The sequence below is a fragment of the Mus caroli genome, unplaced genomic scaffold, assembly GCF_978045245.1.
Source record: "Mus caroli unplaced genomic scaffold, Mus_caroli_1 scaffold_10, whole genome shotgun sequence".
NCBI lineage: Eukaryota > Metazoa > Chordata > Mammalia > Rodentia > Muridae > Mus > Mus caroli.
The window spans coordinates 65,716,316-65,740,357 of NW_028227265.1; the positions used below are offsets into that span (position 1 = coordinate 65,716,316).

At 37.1% G+C, this 24,042-nt stretch overlaps 1 protein-coding gene across 2 annotated transcripts in view; it reads left to right on the plus strand.

The window, feature by feature from the left end:
- Nucleotides 1–24,042, plus strand: part of Tll1 (tolloid like 1) — a 206,235-nt gene that overhangs the window by 152,959 nt on the left and 29,234 nt on the right. For both annotated transcript variants that reach the window (XM_021170021.3, XM_085843944.1), the window contains 4 exons: nt 1,546–1,706; nt 12,259–12,439; nt 18,024–18,149; nt 20,917–21,044. In XM_021170021.3, the coding sequence (XP_021025680.1) occupies nt 1,546–1,706; nt 12,259–12,439; nt 18,024–18,149; nt 20,917–21,044 (596 nt within the window). The remainder of the gene's footprint in view (nt 1–1,545; nt 1,707–12,258; nt 12,440–18,023; nt 18,150–20,916; nt 21,045–24,042) is intronic.

Sequence of the window (24,042 nt, forward strand, 5' to 3'; positions counted from 1 at the left end):
TATAGTATATATATATATATTTAATTCAGAGTCTTACCACCAAAGTATAAATCTCATAAAACTAAGCCTTTTGGATCTACTGTGATTACATATAAACACTAATAAATACCAAAGGCAGTAAAACTCTTTGCTTCATGTTTGATTCTATTGTTGCTGGCTTTTAAAAAAAAATGACCCTTCCTCCTTATTTCTTAACAGTCTGAATTCTTATTTGACTTCCAAGTCTCCATCCTACATATTAAACTGTCAGCCTCTTCTCTGTACTGGGTGCAGAAATCATAATGACATAGAAAGTGTAGTATTTTTAAAGAGCACACTGTATACCAATCCTAAAATAACATGACTCTTATTAACTATTCTTATTTCTATCTGCCTTATTTCTCTCTGCCTCTTCAAGCCAGAGCCTGACATGTCATAGGCAGTGCTGTACCACTGAGCTGCACCCCCTAGATTAACATGACTATTCCTTACATGTAGTTCCTGGAAACAAATCTGCTCCTCATTAAAAACCCAGTGCAAATGAGTAGGAGTCACTTTAAATATTTACTAACATGCTATGAAATATACACGTACCCATGTTTACATGCACATGTGAACATGCCTATGCTTACATAAGCATGTGAATGCGCCTATGTTTACATAAGCATGTGAACAAAGCAGCCATCTCAGGCAGCTATTGGATATCCTAGGAAGCAGTTATGAGCTGGGGATAGCATATGCTCATTTTATTCATCTTGTCTTGTGATACTCTGATTTTGGTAATTTCGGTAGGAACAAAGAAAGGAAATATAAAATGTCCATTCTAAGAAGATCATGAAATAACAAAGAAACATGTTAAATAAAATGCTTTGGAATAATATGTTATTTCAATTATTTTATCTTTCTTGCTAGTGTACTTCAAATAGTCTTACTTGCCTTGGAATAAAGTATGGTAATTTGAAATAGTGGGTTTGGTCTTATTTTATTAGAATATTGCATGCTATCTCAATATCTATCATCTATCTATCTATCATCTATCTATCCATATATATAATTTATGTATATCATCTATCTATAATAATGTATATATTTATCAATCTATCGTCTCTTAATTCTTTATCTATTTCTATTTAGTCATCATCTAACAATCAGCTATCTATCAGCTATCTCTCTATATAGCTGCCCCAATATCTTAGCTGCCACAATTATACTAATTTCACAAAAATAATTTTATTTAAATTTTCCAGATATCACAATATTGTAAGATATTTTCCATGCATTTAGAAGAAAAGGAAACTTGGACCTGGCTTAATATTATTCACTTAAATTTTGAAGCAATTTAAAGCATTGTACCGTGGCCATAATTTGCTTTGCCCCAAGCTATTGATTAGTAGCTATGAATGGCTTTTGATGATAAAATTCTTTAAGTAAAACGTCAGGACAGAGCGTGCAGCTTCTAGAACTGACAACTAGACGGTGCTTCCCATTCAATGCAGAGATGGTGAAGTGGAGGTGCTCAGAGGGGAGCATCTTTGTTAAGAAGCTCTCTTTCCTCTTCTCTTCCAGCTGCTTGCGGAGGACTTCTTACAAAGCTCAATGGCACCATAACCACCCCCGGCTGGCCCAAAGAGTACCCTCCAAACAAAAACTGCGTGTGGCAAGTGATCGCGCCAAGCCAGTACAGAATCTCTGTGAAGTTTGAGTTTTTTGAATTGGAAGGCAATGAAGTAAGTGAGCAATGTTAAAAGTAAGTTTACCAGCTGGGCGTGGTGGCGCACGCCTTTAATCCCAGCACTCGGGAGGCAGAGGCAGGTGGATTTCTGAGTTCGAGGCCAGCTTAGTCTACAAAGTGAGTTCCAGGACAGCCAGGGCTATACAGAGAAACCCTGTCTCGAAAAACCAAAAAAAAAAAAAAAAGTAAGCTTACCATGTTTTGAGAACCCCCAAGGGCAATCCTACAAGCTTAAAAGGAAGAGGAGAACATGATGTGATGCATTTATACAAATGTCCTCTTCCTTTCCCCATTGCTTCTTTCTGCAAGTACTTACTGGTCTGCTTTAGGCTGTAGGGAACACCTCAGCGGTCCCTGCCAAATGTCCTGCAACAATCAAGCCATCCTACAAGGGAACCTGAGAAGCTATTAGAGGCAAAGAAAGGGGAACAGAGGAGAACAGAAAGAGAGGAGAGAAAAAGAGAGAAAGAGGGGATGAGGCTGGCTAGAAACAGGTAGGGAAAGGGGAGGGGAGAGGGAGAGAGAGAAGAAGGGAAGAGAGAGAGGGAGAAGGATACTGAGAGGGAGAGATAGAGAGCAAAAGAGGGAGAGAGGGAGGGAGGGAGGGAGAGAGAGAGGGAGGGAAGGAGGGAGGGAGGGAGGGAGGGAGAGAGAGAGAGAGAGAGGGAGGGAGGGAGAGAGAGAGAGGGAGTGAGGGAGAGAGAGAGAAACTGAACAGTCCTTATAGTGAGAGCCAGGCTCCTTCCTACCTGGCTATTGCTGGGTAGCTGTTGGGCAGAGCCTATAGGAAATGCTAACACAATTCTGCTGATGTGGGATTTGCTTAGATTTGTGTGGGAAACTGAAAATTACCAGAAGGAATTTTCAGTTAATTTGATGTCCAATATTTAGGATAAGCTTCCATATCACATAGATATTTATAGAAAAATCATAAATAAAAAAACAAAATTAGGTTAAATGAGAACAAAAATATTCACTTATAAGAAAGGTATGGTCAACTTTTGGATACTGATATATTTTTCAGATGTATATAGTTTTTCATTATGAATTATGTTTGTGATTTACATACCAAAATGTTAATTTAACCTAAGAAATTATAAATTTAGTGGAAGGTATTATTCCTTTTCAAAATATAGCTTACTATATTGAAGGCTCAGTTTTTTGACAGATGACCACATTGAAATTTGTGCAATCACTTATTTGGAAATGTCTGTGGGTTATCCATACATATAGCAAATACAGGTGCATTCAGTGTAGGAATGATAACAAGGAAATATCCGTTGGATTTTGGGTTTACTGGATTATTTTTTTTATTAAGTGTGTGACATCATTTTCTTTTTTTTTAATTAGGTATTTTCCTCATTTATGTTTCCAATGCTATCCAAAAAGTCCTCAATACACTCCCTCCCCCACTCCCCTACGCACCCACTCCCATTTTTTGGCCCTGGTGTTCCCCTGTACTGGGGCATATAAAGTTTGCAAGTCCAATGGGCTTCTCTTTCCAGTGATGACCTACTAGGCCGCTTTTGATACATATGCAGCTAGAGTCAAGAGCTCTGGGGTACTAGTTAGTTCATAATGTTGTTCCACCTATAGGGTTGCAGGTCCCTTTAGTTCCTTGGGTACTTTCTCTAGCTCATCCATTGGGGGCCCTGTGATCCATCCAATAGCTGACTGTGAGCATCCACTTCCGTGTTTGTTAGGCCCCGGCATAGTCTCACAAGAGACAGCTATATCTGGGTCCTTTCAGCAAAATCTTGCTAGTGTATGCAATGGTGTCAGTGTTTGGAAGCTGATTATGGGATGGATCCCTGGATAAGGCAGTCTCTAGATGGTCCATTCTTTTTGGCACTTGTTCCTTCTTCTCCCTGTCCTTTTACTGCTTTTTAAATATTATTTGTCTCCAGTAATTCAATTTGTAGTTATTAAGGTACTTTAATGTATATATAAAAAATCCTTTACAGACTTTGAGGTAAATATGGTGGATGAGTTTTGGGTAGTAAACTTAGACATTTTTTTTTCCTTTTTTTTTTTTTAATTAGGTATTTTCCTCAATTACATTTCCAATGCTATCCAAAAAGTCCCCAATACACTCCCCCCCCAGTCCCCCACCCACCCACCCCCACCCCTTGGCCCTGGCATTCCCCTGTACTGGGGCATATAAAGTTGGCAAGTCCAATGGGCCTCTCTTTCCAGTGATGGCCGACTAGGCCATCTTTTGATACAAATGCAGCTAGAGTCAAGAGCTATGGGGTACTAGTTAGTTCATAATAATGTTCCACCTATGGGGTTGCAGTTCCCTTTAGCTCCTTGGGTAATTACTCTAGCTCCTCCATTAAGGGCCCTGTGATCCATCCAATAGCTGACTGTGAGCATCCACTTCTGTGTTTGCTAGGCCCCAGCATTGTCTCACAAGAGACAGCTATATCTGGGTCCTTTCAGCAAAATCTTGCTAGTGTATGCAATGGTGTCAGCGTTTAGAAGCTGATTATGGGATGGATCCTTGGATATGGCAGACTTTAGATGGTCCATCCTTTCTTCAAAGCTCCAAACTTTATCTCTGTAACAATTTCCATGGGTGTTTTGATCCCAATTCCTTTGGTCTTCGTTCTTCTTGAGTTTCATGCGTTTAACAAATTGTATCTTATATCTTGGGTATCCTAAGTTTTTGGGCTAATATCCACTTATCAGTGAGTACATATTGTGTGAGTTCCTTTGTGAATATGTTACCTCACTCAGGATGATGCCCTCCAGATCCATCCATTTGGCTAGGAATTTCATAAATTCATTCCTTTTAATAGCTGAGTAGTACTCCATTGTGTAAATGTACCACATTTTCTGTATCCATTCCTCTGTTGAGGGGCATCTGGGTTCTTTCCAGCTTCTGGCTATTATAAATAAGGCTGCTATGAACATAGTGGAGCATGTGTCCTTCTTACCGGTTGGAACATCTTCTGGATATATGCCCAGGAGAAATATTGCTGGATCCTCTGGTAGTATTATGTCCAATTTTCTGAGGAACCGCCAAACTGATTTCCAGAGTGGTTGTACCAGCTTACAATCCCACCAACAATGAAGGAGTGTTCCTCTTTCTCCACATCCTCTCCAGCATCTGCTGTCACCTGAATTTTTGATCTTAGCCATTCTGACTGGTGTGAGGTGGAATCTCAGGGTTGTTTTGAATTGCATTTCCCTGATGATTAAGGATGTTGAACATTTTTTCAGGTGCTTCTCTGCCATTCTGTATTCCTCAGGTGAGAATTCTTTGTTCAGTTCTGAGCCCCATTTTTTAACGGTGTTATTTGATTTTTCTGGAGTCCACCTTCTTGAGTTCTTTATATATATTGGATATTAGTCCCCTATCTGATTTAGGATAGGTAAAGATCCTTACCCAATCTGTTGGTGGTCTTTTTGTCTTATTGACAGTGTCTTTTGCCTTGCAGAAGCTTTGCAACTTTATGAGGTCCCATTTATCGATTCTCGATCTTACAGCACAAGCCTTTGCTGTTCTATTCAGGAATTTTTTCCCTGTACCCATGTCTTCGAGGCTTTTCCCTACTTTCTCCTCTATAAATTTCAGTGTCTCTGGTTTTATGTGGAGTTCCTTAATCCACTTAGATTTGACCTTAGTACAAGGAGATAGGAATGAATCAATTTGCATTCTTCTACATGATAACGGCCAGTTGTGCCAGCACCATTTGTTGAAAATGCTGTCTTTTTTCCACTGGATGGTTTTTGCTCCCTTGTCAAAGACCAAGTGACCATAGGTATGTGGGTTGATCTCAGGGTCTTCAATTCTGTTCCATTGGTCTACTTGTCTGTCTTTATACCAGTACCATGCAGTTTTTAGCACAATTGCTCTGTAGTACAGCTTTAGGTCAGGCATGGTGATTCCACCAGAGGTTCTTTTATCCTTGAGAAGAGTTTTTGCTATCCTACGTTTTTTGTTGTTCTAGATGAATTTGCAGATTGCCCTTTCTAATACGTTGAAGAATTGAGTTGGAATTTTGATGGGGATTGCACTGAATCTGTAGATTGCTTTTGGTAAGATAGCCATTTTTACAATGTTGATCCTGCCAATCCATGAGCATGGGAGGTCTTTCCTTCTTCTGAGATCTTCTTTAATTTCTTTCTTCAGGGACTTGAAGTTCTTGTCATACAGATTTTTCACTTCCTTAGTTAGAGTCAAGCCAAGGTATTTTATATTGTTTGTGACTATTGAGAAGGGTGTTGTTTCCCTAATTTCCTTCTCTGCCTGTTTATCCTTTGTGTACAGAAGGCCATTGACTTGCTTGAGTTAATTTTATATCCAGCTACTTCACCGAAGCTATTTATCAGGCTTAGGAGTTCTCTGGTGGAATTTTTAGGGTCACTTATGTATACTATCATATCATCTGCAAAAAGTGATATTTTGACTTCTTCTTTTCCAATTTGTATCCCCTTGATCTCCTTTTGTTGTCTAATTGCTCTGGCTAGGACTTCAAGTATAATGTTGAATAGGTAGGGAGAGAGTGGGCAGCCTTGTCTAGTCCCTGATTTTAGTGGGATTGCTTCCAGCTTCTCAACATTTACTTTGATGTTGGCTACTGGTTTGCTGTAGATTGCTTTTATCATGGTTAGGTATGGGCCTTGAATTCCTGATCTTTCCAAGACTTTTATCATGAATGGGTGTTGGATTTTGTCAAATGCTTTTTCCGCATCTAACGAGATGATCATGTGGTTTTTGTCTTTGAGTTTGTTTATATAATGGATTACATTGATGGATTTTCGTATATTGAACCATCCTTGCATCCCTGGGATGAAACCTACTTGGTCAGGATGGATGATTGTTTTGATGTGTTCTTAAATTCGGTTAGCTAGAACTTTATTCAGGATTTTTGCATCAAAATTCATAAGGGAAATTGGTCTGAAGTTCTCTATCTTTGTTGGGTCTTTATGTGGTTTAGGTATCAGAGTAATTGTGGCTTCATAGAATGTGTTGGGTAGAGTACCTTCTGATTCTATTTTGTGGAATAGTTTGTGAAGAACTGGGATTAGATCTTCTTTGAAGGTTTGATAGAACTCTGCACTAAACCCATCTGGTCCTGGGCTTTTTTTTGGTTGGGAGACTATTGATGACTGCTTCTATTTCTTTAGGGGATATGGGACTGTTTAGATCATTAACCTGATCTTGATTTAACTTTGGTACCTGGTATCTGTCTAGAAACTTGTCCATTTCATCCAGGTTCTCCAGTTTTGTTGAGTATAGCCTTTTGTAGAAGGATCTGATGGTGTTTTGGATTTCTTCAGGGTCTGTTGTTATGTCTCCCTTTTAATTTCTGATTTTGTTAATTAGAATACTTTCCCTATGTCCTCTAGTGAGTCTGGCTAAGGGTTTATCTATCTTGTTGATTTTCTCAAAGAACCAGCTCCTTGATTGGTTGATTCTTTGAATTGTTCTTCTTGTTTCCACTTGTTTGATTTCACCCCTGAGTTTGATTATTTCTTGCTGTCGACTCCTCTTGGGTGAATTTGCTTCCTTTCGTTCTAGAGCTGTTAGGTGTGTTGTCAAGCTGCTAATGTGTGCTCTCTCTAGTTTCTTTTTGGAGGCACTCAGAGCTATGAGTTTTCCTCTTAGAAATGCTTTCAATGTGTCCCATAAGTTTGGGTATGTTGTAGCTTCATTTTCATTAAACTCCAGAAAGTCCTTAATTTCTTTCTTTATTCCTTCTTTGACCAAGGTATCATTGAGAAGAGTGTTGTTCAGTTTCCACATGAATGTTGGCTTTCTATTATTTATTTTGTTATTGAAGATCAGTCTTAGTCCATGGTGATCTGATAGGATGCATGGGACAATTTCAATACTTTTGTATATGTTGAGGCTTGTTTTGTGACCAATTATGTGGTCAGTTTTGGAGAAGGTACCATGAGGTGCTGAGAAGAAGGTATATCCTTTTGTTTTAGGATAAAATGTTCTGTAGATATCTGTCAGATCCATTTCTTTCATAACCTCTGTTAGTTTCACTGTGTCCCTGTTTAGTTTCTGCTTCCATGATCTGTCCATTGCTGAAAGTGGTGTGCTGAAGTCTCCCACTATTATTGTGTGAGGTGCAATATGTGCTTTGAGCTTTACTAAAGTATCTTTAATGAATGTGGCTGCCCTTGTATTTGGAGCATAGATATTCAGAATTGATAGTTCCTCTTGGAGGATTTTACCTTTGATGAGAATGAAGTGCCCTTCCTTCTCTTTTTTGATGACTTTGGGTTGGAAGTCAATCTTATCAGATATTATAATGGCTACTCCAGCTTGTTTCTTCCTACCATTTGCTTGGAAAATTGTTTTCCAGCCTTTCATTCTGAGGTAGTGTCTATCTTTTTCTCTGAGATGAGTTTCCTGTAAGCAGCAAAATATTGGGTCCTGTTTCTGTAGCCAGTCTGTTAGTCTATGTCTTTTTATTGGGGAGTTGAGTCCATTGATATTAAGAGATATTAGGGAGAAGTAATTGTTGCTTCCTTTTATTTTTGTTGTTAGAGTTGGTGTTCTGTTCTTGTGGCTGTCTTCTTTTAGGTTTGTTGAGGGATTACCTTCTTGCTTTTTCTAGGACGTGGTTTCCGTCCTTGAAGTGGTTTTTTTTTCTGTTATTATCCTTTGAAGGGCTGGATTCGTGGAAAGATAATGTGTGAATTTGGTTTTATCGTGGAATACTTTTGTTTCTCCATCTATGGTAATTGAGAGTTTGGCTGGGTATAGTAGCCTGGGATGGAAATTGTGTTCTCTTAGTTTCTGTATAACATCTGTCCAGGCCCTTCTGGCTTTCATAGTCTCTGGTGAAAAATCCTTTGTAATTCTGATAGGCTTGCCTTTATATGTTACTTGACCTTTTTCCCTTACTGCTTTTAGTATTCTATCTTTATTTAGTGTATTTGTTGTTCTGATTATTATGTGTCGGGAGGAATTTCTTTTCTGGTCCAGTCTATTTGGAGTTCTGTAGGCTTCTTGTATGTTCATGGGCATCTCTTTCTTTAGGTCTGGGAAGTTTTCTTCTATAATTTTGTTGAAGATATTTGCTGGTCCTTTGAGTTGAAAATCTTCATTCTCATCTACTCCTATTATCCGTAGGTTTGGTCTTCTCATTTTGTCCTGGATTTCCTGGATGTTTTGAGTTAGGATCTTTTTGGATTTTGTATTTTCTTTGATTGTTGTGCTGATGTTCTCTATGGAGTCTTCTGCACCTGAGATTCTCTCTTCCATCTCTTGTATTCTGTTGCTGATGCTCACATCTATGGTTCCAGATTTCTTTCCTAGGGTTTCTATCTCCAGCGTTGCCTCAATTTGGGTTTTCTTCATTGTCTCAACTTCCCTTTTTAGGTCTTGGATGGTTTTATTCAATTCTATCACCTGTTTGGTCTTGTTTTCCTGCAATTCTTTAAGGGATTTTTGTGCTTCCTCTTTAATGTCTTCTACCTGTTTAGCAGCGTTCTCCTGCAATTCTTTAAGGGATTTTTGTGCTTCCTCTTTAATGTCTTCTACCTGTTTAGCAGTGTTCTCCTGCAATTCTTTAAGGGATTTTTGTGCTTCCTCTTTAATGTCTTCTACCTCTTTAGCAGTGTTCTCCTGCAATTCTTTAAGGGATTTTTGTGCTTCCTCTTTAATGTCTTCTACCTGTTTAGCAGTGTTCTCCTGTATTTCTTTAAGTGTGTTATTAAAGTCCTTCTTGATGTCCTCTACCATCATCATGAGATATGCTTTTAGATCCGGGTGTAGGTTCTCTGGTGTGTTGGGGTGCCCTGGACTGGGCGAAGTGGGAGTGCTGGGTTCTGATGATGGTGAGTGGTCTTGGTTTCTGTTAGTAAGATTATTACGTTTACCTTTCGCCATCTGGTAATCTCTGGGGTTAGTTGTTATCTTGTCACTGTTTAAAGATTGGAGCAGAAGCTGTGTTCCACTCACCAGAAGTCTTAAGATCCTGTGGCGGGTGTTGTGGGTAGCTGGCGAGTGTCAGCTGACCCTGCACCCTAGCTACCCACGTGCTGGTCAGACCAGAAGAGGCTTGTGGCCCTACTCAGGCCGGTTTTCTGCCTCCCCAGCCAAAGCAGTCTCAGGTCCCGCGCGATTGGACTGGAGCAGAAGCTGTGTTCCACTCACCAGAAGTCTCAAGATCCTGTGGCGGGTGTCGTGGGTAGCTGGTGGGTGTCAGCCAACCCCGCGCCCCAGCCATCCCGGTGCTGGTCAGACAGGAAGAGGCCTCTGTCAACTTAGACATTTTAGGGAAATGTAGAATCACAAAAATTACTTGGCTTGGATAAGTAGAAAGGTGATTTGGTAAAGCGCCCTTTGTACAACTGTGGGCACCTGATATCTGTACCCAGCACCTACAAAGAAAGCTAGGCATGGTCGTCAGTTCTCAGGATCCCAACACTAGTGAGGCCAAGACAGACAGGAGGATCCACAGGGCTTTTTGGGTGTTCAGTCTAGGCTAATTAGTGACCCTTGGGTTACATGAGAAACCTGAAAACAGAAACATAAAAGGGAAGTGGACAACTCATGAAAAATGAGAACCAAAGTTGACATTTGACCTACAAATGTGGATGGACACTATAGATACAATCACATGAAGATACAGACAACACACACACACATACACACACACATGCACACACAAGTCAATATGTTGATTTAGATTATTTTCCAATGTCATGTATAAATAATGATGGGAATCAATTAATCCGTTAGACATATTTAACTCATGTGGAGTATAACTTTTCCTTACCAATTACCTCAAATTAGGTTGAACACCGAAATGAAGAGATTGATATTTTTCATAAGACATTTAGAAAAAGCTTTTACATGCTGGGCACTTTTCTGAAATAAGCTTTCCTTCCTAGTCCGTGATTTGATATTAACTCAGTTTTGAATTAGCTCTAGGATCATAATTATCGCTGCAGCTATTGGTTGTGTCTGGAGAGACATTTTGAATTGACATATGGTGTGAGAAGAAAAGGGGTTTGTGTGTAGGAGGAGGGAACAGAGGTGTTTCCATACAAATGCAGCTTTGTGCTCTAGAAAGCCTATTCTCTTTGTAACAGCCACCATTCACAGAATAGCTGGCTGTAAACTCCTTAGCATATGCCAGAATTCTTAAACGTATAATGGTGTTTCTGTGCGGAAAGCTATTTCAACATTCTGTGTGTTTCGTAGCTTAATAACTTAACTCTTCACATTAAGCCTAAGCAAAACATTGACTTATAAAATATAAGAAAAAGTCAAAATTTCATTGCTTTGTTCCCTATACTAATGTCCCATAGGAAAGTCGATAGCAAACACAGTCAGCATCTGAAACTATCGTTCAGAATGGATTTCTCTCTAAACAAATACCGCAGACTAACAAAGTATTTAGAAAAATTACTTCGCTCCTTCCCAGTTGTAGTTTGTTTATTTAGCACCTAATTAATATCACAAAAACCTCCCAGTGATTTGCGTTGACATACTTCGAAGCACAGATCATGCCCCGGGGTTCAATTGTATGCACTGTTAAACTTTGCTAATTACACGTTTATATAATAAAAGTTTTTCATGCACGATGAATTCTGCAGAATATTCTCTGTGCGAGCTTGGGAAGAGTGTGCTGTGGAAACATCTGTTAGAGGCCATAAAATTGCTTAAGGACACTTGGTATTCTGCTGAGTCCTTGTTTTTACACGATGCTAGGTAAATAAATCAGACAAGCTTACTCTATTTTGTCACAAATCCATGGCTTATTCCACAGAGAGATTTAGCATTTGTTTACAATCCTGTAGATGTCCTATGAAATTACCTACAGTACCTAACCCAGCAGGAAATGAAGGAACACGAGCCTTCTAGTCAACTTTAAAGACAGGAACTTATTACCACACTCTGTGTATCTTCACCTTGGACTTAGGATTAGCACTTCATGAGTCAAGGGTATCATGCTTCCAGGACACAGCACTGGTCTAAATCCCACTCCAGACTATTGTTCAACCACAAGCACATGAGATCTGTATGCCCCTGTATATAATATATAAAAGAATCTTAACACAGAAAAATGTTTTTTGTTCAATCCCAAAATGGGAAGGATGACTTCTGTTGATAGTTGTCATTTCAGGAAAAATGTGGAAAGCAGTTTTATGCATTCATCATTGGTGTCAGATAAGATGTGACAAATGCTTTCTTAATTCGTTCCAAGATTTAAAAGAAATATAAATAGAAGGCAGCAACAGGCAGATTATTTTCTTTCTGAGATATTGGCTTTTCAACCAGTGCTCATCTTAATTCTCCTCAAATTTTGGCATTTTTGTAAGACACATGCTGTGAATCCTACAAGGAAATTGACCAAAGTGCATGTCTCTGGGAGTTTTTCCACAGTAAACTTCGTGAACCTTCATGTCTTCTGCCCCGCAGTTGATTCCTGCTGGATGTTTTTCTCCGAGTTAATCCCTGTAGGACTCCTGAGAGACTAATGAACTAAAACCATGGCAGGTTTCTCTAACATCAATGTCAACCATGTTGTTCTCTCTAATTGGTGATCACGGCAACCATGTTTGTCCAGGTTTGCAAATACGATTACGTGGAGATCTGGAGCGGCCTTTCCTCTGAGTCTAAACTGCATGGCAAGTTCTGTGGTGCTGACGTACCTGAAGTGATCACTTCCCATTTCAACAACATGAGGATTGAATTCAAGTCGGACAACACTGTATCTAAGAAGGGCTTCAAAGCACATTTTTTCTCAGGTATAAGTGTGCACATGATGTATGTACAGGAGTTTCTGTCTTTCAGGGTGCTCTGCTTTTAACTGTTATCTGTTCTTTTGTAAATGGAAAGCATGTGGAATGCCTGTGCTAGGTTTGGCAGCTCAGTTAATGCCAGTGTTAGTATATAAATATTATAGGTCCCAATGAAATTGGGACTGTCCTTGAATATTAGTTCATATATAAAATTTAAGTATGGCAAAGGCTGGTATGAGGACTAGAATAGTTTCACGTGCTGACTATTCACTGCATGGGTGTGGTAATAATGGCGCCAGGCTTTCCCAAATGGGCAGATTTTCCAAATAACATTTATTGACTTAGTAACTGTGATTTCATTTGAGCACTAAATTTGTTTTCCTGTTTTATATTTCTTTATTAGTTTAGGCTAAAATTAATGTCATATTTTCTCTAGTTTCTACAGAAATCATTGTGTTAAGTATAGAAATATAATTTTTATAAATTACATTTATATAAAGTTTGTAGCTTTCCATAGAAATATGGAAATGTAATTTAACTTATACTTTATATAAGTATAACACTATCTAACATTTAATGGCTTGTGACTGTGAGTATATTTTAAAAGTAATTAAAAGTACACTTTTACATAAAAAGCTAAAATGTAAAAACATAGATTTTATAAAAATATGTATAAACATGAGCAAATCATATTCTCTCCATTTTAGACTCACTTTTCACAAAACCATTCTTCTGACCTTCAAAAATGGGTTGTACTAAACCTTACCATAGAACTCTATTCTGCCTGTGTAGCTAGTAACCTATTTAACACAACTGAATTCCAATTATGCTTTAATAGTAGGTAATTTAGATTGAGTTAATTTAAATTCCATTTATGCCATCTTCCCTCTGCTTAAAATGAGTGAGCTCTACAACGTCCACGGTCTGCCAGAGTGTTCAGTGTAACTGGAGTTAATGATTCACAAGCTCTATTGAGTTCCATGTTACTCTATCTTGCTCCCTTGGTCTCCAGCCTTCCTTTCTCTCAGATTTAATTACCTTTGAAAAAGTCTTTTCAATCATTGATTTAGGATTTATTTTATTCAAACTGGAATTTTAATGTCCTACTCTAGTAAAAGAAAGACATTTTCAGACCTACCTATTTATTTTGTAGCTGATCTATATCTTAAAATTTTTAAGTGATCCAGTGGTTAGATGAGGGTAAGACTGCCTACCTTTGTGCTATCTAAATATTTATTTTAAAAGTTAAATTTATGAAGTGAATGGTTTTTTTGTAAACCATTCAAAACACTTGGATCTTTTACATTACTTTAAATGTACATTTTATCTAAAAAGTCTTTAAAAGATTTATTAGCCAAATCCTGACTACTAAGTATGCTTAACTCTATAGATTCCTTAAGTTTAAAATTCACTTCATTACTTTTGGCCAAGCAGTGCTCTGTGAACAGTAGCATTGATGTATAAAATAACTTTGTTTCACTTATGACATGGATGTAAGAAGGCACACAGCTGGTGATTTGGTACATGCAAACTTGTGTGCTCTGTGACCTTTGTGAAGTAGCCATATCCCTCGGCAGCACCCAAAATCAGTAATTTGCTATAATACAAGTTCTCTGATATAACTATGTTCAAAAAGCAACTCTGGAATTAGTATTCATGTCAATCCTCTAATGAACAATTGTGTATATATAAATTTTATAATTTTAGTTAATTTCAAAAAATTTTATACAAGATTAGTATGTAGAGTGATGTTGACCCATGATCAGTAGAGGAGTCTAGAAGATGGGAAGTGCATCCCAGACATTAAATGTTGGTGCCTAGTTTTGCTTTGATTTGGTTGTGACTGTGCCCTGGTTTTTCCCACTTGAAGTAAGAACATATTTTACTGGTGCTCACAATTAAGAGACTGAATTTTAAAAGACTTTTGAATTTTAAAGAGATTTGGGTATTACAAAGGGTATTAATGTGTTGAAATTTGTAAAGATGGTGGAATTTTTAAAGTTATTTATGTTTTTAATTAAGGTCTTAGGGATGAGTAAGAAAGGAAATGTTGTAGGTTAGTAGCTATGTGTTTGTGTGTCAAGCTGACTAGGAGTCTATTGTATTGGCTAGTTTTGTTTGCCAACTTTACACAAGCTACAGCCATAATAGAGAAAGAAGCTTTAGTTGAGGAAATGCCTCCATGAAACCCAACTGTAAGGCATTTTCTCAATTAGTGATCAATGACAGAGGACCCAGCCCATTGTGGGTAGTTCTATCCTGGGCTGGTGGTCATAGGTGCTATAAGAAACAGGATGAGTTAGCCATAGGAAGCAAACCCAGAAGCGGCTTACCTGCATGGCCTCTGTCCCAACTTCTTTCAGCAGATTTCATCCCTGTCCTGACTTCTTTCAGTGACCTAGAAGTATAAGCCAAACACCCCCCCCACACACACACACACACACAAAATCAAGAAGCAATGGAAGTCCTACTCTGCTTTGTATTCATTTGTATGTGTTCATCTGCGAGCTGAGACATCTGACAAGTTAAATGCACTGCTCCCTATCACAGAATATGATCTACTCCTTAGTTTATCTCGGTCTACTTGTCATGTGCTTAACCATAAGTGCTAACTAGAACCTTGGCAGTTGGCATTGGTAACCTGTTACACTAAGTATCCTTAGGACATGAGGAAAAAGGGCAATATCTGTTTCTTAATAGGTAGGTACTTGGTAAAGTCCATGGTAACTGTTAGAAGGAAGAAAATTCTAATGTTCTCTTTGGGGTTTATGGAAAGTTCTTAGAAATCTGAAAGATTCAACATTAAAAATATTTTGATTTTGGATACATAATTAGATCTACTTTACACCTAAATTCCTGACTCTTTCTGTTAACTAAGTGGTATGTTTGCTGCAGAAAAGGAAGGTAAAATTTTAGTTGACATAAATTGCTCTTTCAGGCAAAAGTAAGGAATGGCAGCAGATGAAGATTTAGGCTGAATGGCTCTCTAATGATGATCTTTCAGAATTCTAAACTACAGGAGCGTTTCCATCTTCGTTGCTGTGTATTTGTCTTGAAGAAAAAAAAACATGCTAGATTTCTCATAGTGTTTTGAGCATAATAGTATCCATAGTAGAACATAATGGTGAATTAAGAAGTAATTCAGTATGACTATACTTGTTAAAAAATAAGAAAGAAAACTACAAATATACTGTATATTTTAAAAGTTAATAGTTTTCCCCCTTTGGAAACTCATTATTTAGGGATTTGCTAAAGCATAGTCCTTTTTTCTACAAATTCTGTAGACAGCTGAGCGTGGTGGCACATCTTTAATCCCAGCACTTGGGAGGCAGAGGCAAGCGGATTTCTGAGTTCTAGGCCAGCCTGGTCTACAGAGTGAGTTCCAGGACAGCCAAGACAATACAGAGAAACCCTGTCTCAAAAAAAAAAAAAAAAAACAAAACAAAAAACAAAAAACAACAACAACAAAACAAAACAAAAAACAAAAAAACCACAAAAACAACAACAACAAAATACCCCCAAATATCTCAAAACTACAGAGAAGAATTTCAAAGTAGTGTTACGGAGGTAATTGTATAATGATAGAATGGAATAAATATATGAAAACAAGTGTATACTATATAATCTTTTGTATCACGAAGTTATTTAATGAATTTATAATATAAAATTGTACATTATAGATTATTAGCAGAGGTATGGATATAAACTTCTTCATATTGTGTGTGTAGCTAAGGCATGGTGCATACAAACGAGAATGAGTGCCATACGTAAGGGCCCACAAGTGACTGTATTATTGTACAGATGTGCTAAATTCAGATGTTAGTGGCCACAAATGACTGTATGATTGTACAGATGTGCTGAATTCAGATGTTGTACATTCTCCTTAAGGAACCTTTCTGTGAATTAAACAGAAACAAACTGTTAGAGGAAAAACTCTCACATCACATATTTCCCCATAACTCAAAGAGTGTCTAAATCTGAAAAGCATTCTGATATACCTAATACAATTTATTTAGGTTCCAGTTAGTTGAATACTTGTATAAGATGAAAAAGTATTTGAATTAACTTTGAATTATCTCAAATCATGCAACTGAATATGCATGCTACTTGATAGCTATTTTCATCAAGGCTTAGTCAGAAAATTTTATTCTTAAATCTCAAAAATTGTTGTTTCATGATGAAATTCTAATCAAGAACATAATATATGCAGTTATTTCTACACGCTTAGCAATAACAATTATGAGAAAATTTAATATTTATTAATAAAATAAGTTCTACTACTTATTCTATATTACTCAGAAAGAAAGCAATTTAAAAATTTAGTGTTCTTGCAAGAAGTGAGCCATCAGGAATAAAGACAAACAAATTTATATATACATATATATATATATTCATAGTATTATTTCTGATATACCTAATTAAAAAATCACACATATTCTGTTTTTTTTTTCAGTCATAGCTTTTAAATCTGGGCTTTTATATTTAAGAGAAGAATAACAAATAGGTTTTAGAATATTTACAGAGAGATTAACATATGTGATTTCTGTTACTCTAACATTGGAAGAGTTAATACATTTTCATGTATCGATTCTAGTCAATTATAAGAAATTAATCAGTTAGGAGTAAACTCCTCAACTCCTAGTTGAGGAGTTCATAGAACTGGTGGCTGCTATAGAACAGCTTTTCTTAAGCATGTGGACTCTAATAGGCTGCCCATACTGCTATGGATGAACCCGCATTCATGAACATACGGGCAATGCTATGTGGATTTCGTGGGGATTTCAAAAGACAGAGACATAGGAAGTCAGAGGAAAAACTGATGGAGGGATATAAAAGAAATAAGAGGGAAGGGAATGGAGTTGATTTGATTCAAACCTTTTATATTCAAGTATGAATACTAAATGGAACATTTTTAAATTGCTCTCAGATTATTAATAAACATATTTCTCCTAAGTCACTTCTACCAGGAAAGTACTAATTATATTGAAATCAAGAAAATCAGATTGATTTAAAACTACCATAGTTATGCTGAGAAATTTCTAAGAGTGATTACACACATATCTTAGGAACTTGTTTAGTCTCTGTTGTGGTTGTAATAGTGTCTTTCTATACCTCTTATCTTTATTCATACTACAGACAACTTAAAACTTATTTCCAAAAAAACTGGTAATGAATGCTAAAGATCAGTTGAAAAATAAAGGTTCTCTTTCTTCTACCAGAAGTTTCTATTCCACAAATAAGACTGCCAAATGCCCCAACACTAACAAACTCAGAATCTCTCAGAAAGTCACTCTATGCCCAACATCAATGTTGTAGAGCCTCAGTTAATGCCATGAGCAAATGTGCTCACAAAGCCAACCAATGGCCAACAGCAGTACATTCAGAAACACAATCCACAGTCCAAGACTCCTAGCCAAACAAAGGATGAGTTAAACTAAGGCACTATAAATCTTATTTGCTTTATGTTGCAAACAAGGAAATGTGTGGCTTATTTTATCTTTCCTCAGAGTTAACCACAATGAACTGAATCCTTTCTGATATCGTTTGTTTTAAGAACTACTGTCTAAACAGAGCTTTATATCTTTGCCAGATAAGGATGAGTGTTCAAAGGATAATGGTGGCTGTCAGCATGAGTGTGTCAACACAATGGGAAGCTACACGTGTCAGTGCCGGAATGGATTTGTGTTGCATGAGAACAAGCATGACTGCAAGGAAGGTATGTGAAAAATAATCTTTTCTTGACAACACCTCAGATCTCACACGGGATGAGTAAATGTGGTTTTCATGCTGTTAACCACTTCTGTGAATGACACTGCTGCTGACCATACAAACCTCAAAAAAAAACAAAACAAAACAAAACAAAACAACAAAAATAAACAACTAAGGAATTCCGTACAGTGCTTGGAGATTCAAAGGATGCTATTGGATCCATTAAATGCCCTCAGAGTTTTGCAGTTCACCCGTGGATGGCATTTGGTTTAAATTTATGTAACACAGAAGCTGCTGCAGTATCATCTGTCAGACAAAATTTCACCACATGATTCCAGGTCTTTGTAGATCGAGTTCTTTACCCTCTCCACATGTAAACCCTTCCAAAATGGTTTTATTGGGTGTGATATTCCTCCCTGAATATAACATACATTTCCTACATGAGTGATGCTCCTTTAAATATCCTAAACATCAAACTCAAATGGTAGATTCTGTGCCATCTAAAGTTTTAAGTAAGGGTTTAGGGGAAACAAGCATACTAGTATGATAATAAGTTAAATTTTGTTAAGTGATTCTGATTCTGGCTCCTGGGACTTAAATGGGCTGGTTTTTTAGTTTTCTTCTTCTTCTTCTTCTTCTTCTTCTTCTTCTTCTTCTTCTTCTTCTTCTTCTTCTTCTTCTTCTTCTTCTTCTTATTCTTATTCTTCTTTCTTCTTCTTGTGTTTTGGCTGTGGAATTGCCCACTTAGATTAGAGGCAAGCTTCTCCTGAAAGGAAAAGTATTAAGAAAAATTTATACCTGTCATCATCAGTATATAAGATTAGAGGAATCTTTCTAAAATGAACAACCCTGTGAGCAGAATTTGTATACATCTTAGGATACATGGTATCCTTATGGAACTTACTTACATATACAGTCACACAGGGGATTTTTTTCTTCCTCTTCCATGAGGTAATGGCCTTGTGCAGAACCATGTGGAAGTGAGGACTTTTGCTTGCTACATTTATTCACAGGATGTTTATAACTTGGTGGAGCGTGCTACTAAATCAAAGACTAGGAAAAAAGGCCCAGTGATTTTGTAGACATGAAAAGTAATTCAAAGAAAGGAAAACAGCTTTTACAGATTATATGTGGAGTCTGTGCTCAAATGTATTCCTGACAGTAGCTTTCTGGAACTTATTTTATAGAAAACTTTCTGTTAAACAGAATGACTTCCAGATACTCCCTATTGTGGTTCATTTTTATTGCCAGCAAAGGGGTTGAGTTTTCCTCTATTTGTGTTGTAGAGTATGCACCTTGTACTGCCTAGCAGGAAGAGCCCAGCATTGACATGGGCTGTTGCAGATCCTGCGGATGCCATGTTTTGTTGGGCAAAGCCCAAATATGGGCAATAGAAACCAGGTGTCATCCAGAATTTTATTTTTTTGCAGTTCTGGGCCTGATGCCTGCTAGATAAAGTTATTGTCTATCTACATAATTCTTCTTCTTCTTTCTTCTTCTTCTTCTTCTTCTTCTTCTTCTTCTTCTTCTTCTTCTTCTTCTTCTTCTTCTTCTTCTTCTTCCTTCTTCTTCTTCTTCTTCTTCTTCTTCTTCTTCTTCTTCCTCCTCCTCCTCCTCCTCCTCCTCCTCCTCCTCCTCCTCCTTCTTCTTCTTCTTCTTCTTCTTCTTCTTTCTTCTTTCTTCTTCTCCTCCTCCTCTTCCTCCTCCTCCTCTTCCTTCTTCTTCTTCTTCTTCTTCTTCTTCTTCTTCTTCTTCTTCTTCTTCTTCTTCTTCTTCTTCTTCTTTCTTCTTCTTTCTTCTTCTCCTCCTCCTCTTCCTCTTCCTCCTCTTCCTTCTTCTTCTTCTCCTCCTCCTTCTCCTCCTCTTCCTCCTCTTCCCCCTCCTCTTTCTTCTTTTTCTTCTTCTTCTTTCTCTTCTTCTTTTCCTCTGTTAAAAATCAAGATCTTCCTATGAGAATATACAGTGATATAAAATGTCTTTTAGAAAGGGAGGAAACTATCATGACAGCAATAGAAATTATCTTAATTCAGTTTGTGTTGGACTCTGGGGGAGCCCTGTAATGAAAGAGATGTGTTATCTATGTAAGAAAGAATTTCCCAAATATGGTCTTATCTAAAATGACACCAATTGTGAGAAACATAATAACACAATATGGTAATTTACTGGGATACTCATTGAAGTTATTTTTCATCTTAGAGCTTCATTCCACTAAAAGATATTTGGACTAATTTATTTTGCCAGCTAAAATGGCAATGTAGACATTTATAGGAGTGGATATTTAACTTTAGGGGAGAAAGAAAATAACACATGAGTCATACAATGGTTTAACAATGTTAATTATCAGTAAGTAATGTTTCTGTTGACAGAAGAGAAAGAACAGGAAATGCCACATTCCATTGGCTTTTCCTTGTGGTGACATATTATGTATTTTCCTGAGATGCAGTGTTGATATGGTTGATTTCCAATGTACATTGCTCTACTGAAGACTGAGATGTCCTTTTCAATAGTTTAAAATGGAAGTTCATATTCTTCTAGACATCTATGTGGTTTGTGGCAAGTATATATTGCCAGCATTTCAGACTACAAACACTGCCTGTTTATGTTCAGCAACAGATTTTCTACAACAGATGAAAAAGGCAACGTTGGATACTGTTATAGTTAGCGAGCCTGCAGGGAAACCTTTCAGCAGAGAAAGAGGCAAATCGGCTGCATGTTTTCTGGCCTGGTTCTGCACTAGACCCCCATACCAACTCATACTATTGTTATTGTCACAGCCGAGTGTGAACAGAAGATACACAGCCCAAGTGGTCTCATCACCAGTCCCAACTGGCCAGACAAGTATCCAAGCAGGAAAGAGTGCACGTGGGTGATCAGTGCCATTCCTGGCCACCGCATCACATTAGTAAGTGATCCTCTTCCTTTGCTTAAGCTGATTGTCCATGTCTTTCTTGGATAACCCACAGAGAAAGGGGAAGAATGTTTAATTTAACTGATGTGAGTCAATTTTCCAGGCTTTCTCTTCTACTTACACAAAATACATGCTTGATTTCTCAGATCAAGGTGAAAGCCATGTTCTCCCAGGCCTCTTTAAAAAAGGTATTATTAAAATTGATATAAGCATTAGGATTTTCAGCCTAACATTACAGGTAATTATTTTTACAAATGGAAGAATAAATGAAGTAATTTTTAAAAAGTCAGAAATTCATCTGGAAAACAATAGACTATTACTTCACCTTAAAAAAGGTATAATGTATTCTTCTGATTGTATAAATTCTATTTGTCTCATAGACAAAGTGTGGCTTTTAAAACTAAAATCAATTCTGCCGTGTGGTTTGAAGAATATTAATTTATGCAATCTATAACTCTTCTTATAAATTTTAGTTATTTAATGTATAAGTGCTCTGCTGCATATACATCTGCATGCCTGTAGAGAGTATCAGATCCCCGTATATTGTGAGCTACCATGTGAGTGCTGGCAATTGAACTTAGGACCTCTGGAAGAGCAGCCATGCTCTTATCTGCTGAGCTATCTTACCAGCCCCAATCTATATAACTCTTGATAATGGAATTCTTACATATTTATATTATCTTTATAATTATATCCCACAGTGCTCTGTGTTACTAATTCAAATAATGACTGTAAGTTACTCTTCTCTTCCATTTTCTTTGAATCTTGAATTCCTGTCTGGTTACCTAAAAGGAGTAAATTTTTTATAGGGCATAGATTCTATATATTATAAAAACTTAGAAAATAAGTTATGGTGCATATATTAATGTAAATATTTGGCTACTTATATGTATATAGAGGTAGTTCACAAGGCATCCTTATATCACAATAGAAGGCACTATATTAAAGAGAAGAAATACTTAAGAAAGAGACTAATGTTATGAATAGTTCACAGGACTAACCCAGCCAAAAGGTTTATTGTAAGATTTACCACTTTAGACCCTTCCTGTCTGTGGAGATTTTTTTCTTTTATCTATAAAATGGACTAATTAAAATATGGAACTATAATGCAGTCAGAGATGAAAACAAAAGAGTGATTTCCTATCATGGAACTTTCTCATTTGCCATGTTTGTAAGAGACCTTCCAGAACTGTTGCATCTCAGTTACTCAGATGAAGGATGTTAGATGCTGAGATGACAGCACGGTTCTGTTCTAGGGCAGCTTAGTGTTTTACTCCTGTCCAAGGTGCTGATTGACACAATGATCCCTTGACACCAAATGGGTTTAATAGAAAGCTATTCAGTTAGTAGTGTTGAGAATAAAATTTTGCTTGATCACATTTACTTATAGAAATCAAATGTATTTTTTTCTGTCTGAATTCTAACCATTCTCTTTGAGCTGGTATATTTTATATTCTTCATAGAATAGAGGCAGCCTCACTCTTAAAAGATATTTCATTGGACATAGATTTTTTTTCTGTACCTTTTCAATATTTCCCCATTGTTTTCTGGATATTATAGTTTTTATTATTTTGTTGAAGGATGTGCCGTTAATCTTGTATATATAGTAATTATTTTTCTTGTTACCTTCAACATTTTCTCCTTTAAATAAAAATTTAAAAATATAGTACTTAGGTTTTCTGTGTATGAATGATAGTCTAATTTGTCAAACGTATTGTTCAACAAACTTCTCTCAATGTCTTTCCTCTGTGTTGTGGCACCTGCCATTAGAGTCAACCATTGCTTCACTAAAATCTTCCATAACACTGTATCTCTTTTCTCAGGATTGAAATGACAAAGTTTATGATATTCCACAACACTTTGATACTCTAAATTACTGATACTTGGTTGGTTTTGAATTTTTTCTTAAAAAATGTTTTAAGATTTATTTATTTATTTATTTATTTATTTATTTATTTATTTATTTAATGTATGTGCATACACAGAAACATCAGAAGAGGGCATCAGATCCAAATCCACATCTTTTTTTTCACTTTCTGTGGAAAATATACAGACATCTAAAAATAATAACAATAAAATGAAATAAGATAAACCAAAACCAAACTGAAATGGGACAAAGCACACTGGAAAAAAAAGGACCCAAAGAAAAATCACAAGAAACATATAGGAGTAGAGGCATGCGAGTTCCCATATATGAAAATCCCATAAAAACACAGAACCAGAAATCATAATATCTATACAAAAGACCTGTAAAGTTAAAAATGCTTTAATAAAGCATTATGGGACAGAGAACCTGTCCAAAAATGTCACTGAATTCATTTTGGTATTGGCCAACTACTGCTGAGCTGGGAATGAGACCAGGAGTTAGGAATGGTTTGTGAACCCAGTGAGAGTCCACTGGAGAGAGCAACATTTTCTTTTCTGAGTAGTTGTTAATTAGAGATAACTTCTGGGTTAGGGATGAAGGCTTGTTTCTGTACCTCCACCCATTGCCGGGACCCCATGTGGCCCAGACATGTGCAGGCTCTGTGTATGCTGCCATAGTCTCTGTGACTTTACTTGTACATAGGTCCTGTTCAGAAGACCTGGTTTCCTTAATGTCCTCCATTCCCTGTTGCTCTTACAATATTCTGCTTCCTCCTCCTCAGGATTCTCATGAGCTAAAAGGATGGGATTTGATGGAGACGTCATGCTGAATATGGAATGTTCCAATGTCTCTCACTCTCTGCACATTGTCTAGCTGTGGGTCTCTATTTGTTCTCATTTACTGCAAAAGGAACTGTCTCTGAAAGTGGCTGAGCAAGATGCTGACATATGAATATAGCCTGAATGATTTCTATTTAACTTGCTTCCCTTTCAGTGATTATTTCTTCATTTCTTGTTGATTGACTTAAAAGATTGTTAAGCCCTGTTTGATTGTTTTGCTTTTTTTTTTTTTGTAGTATTCATACTTAACTCGTGGCTATAGTGTTTCACTTCTGTTAATCTCTTA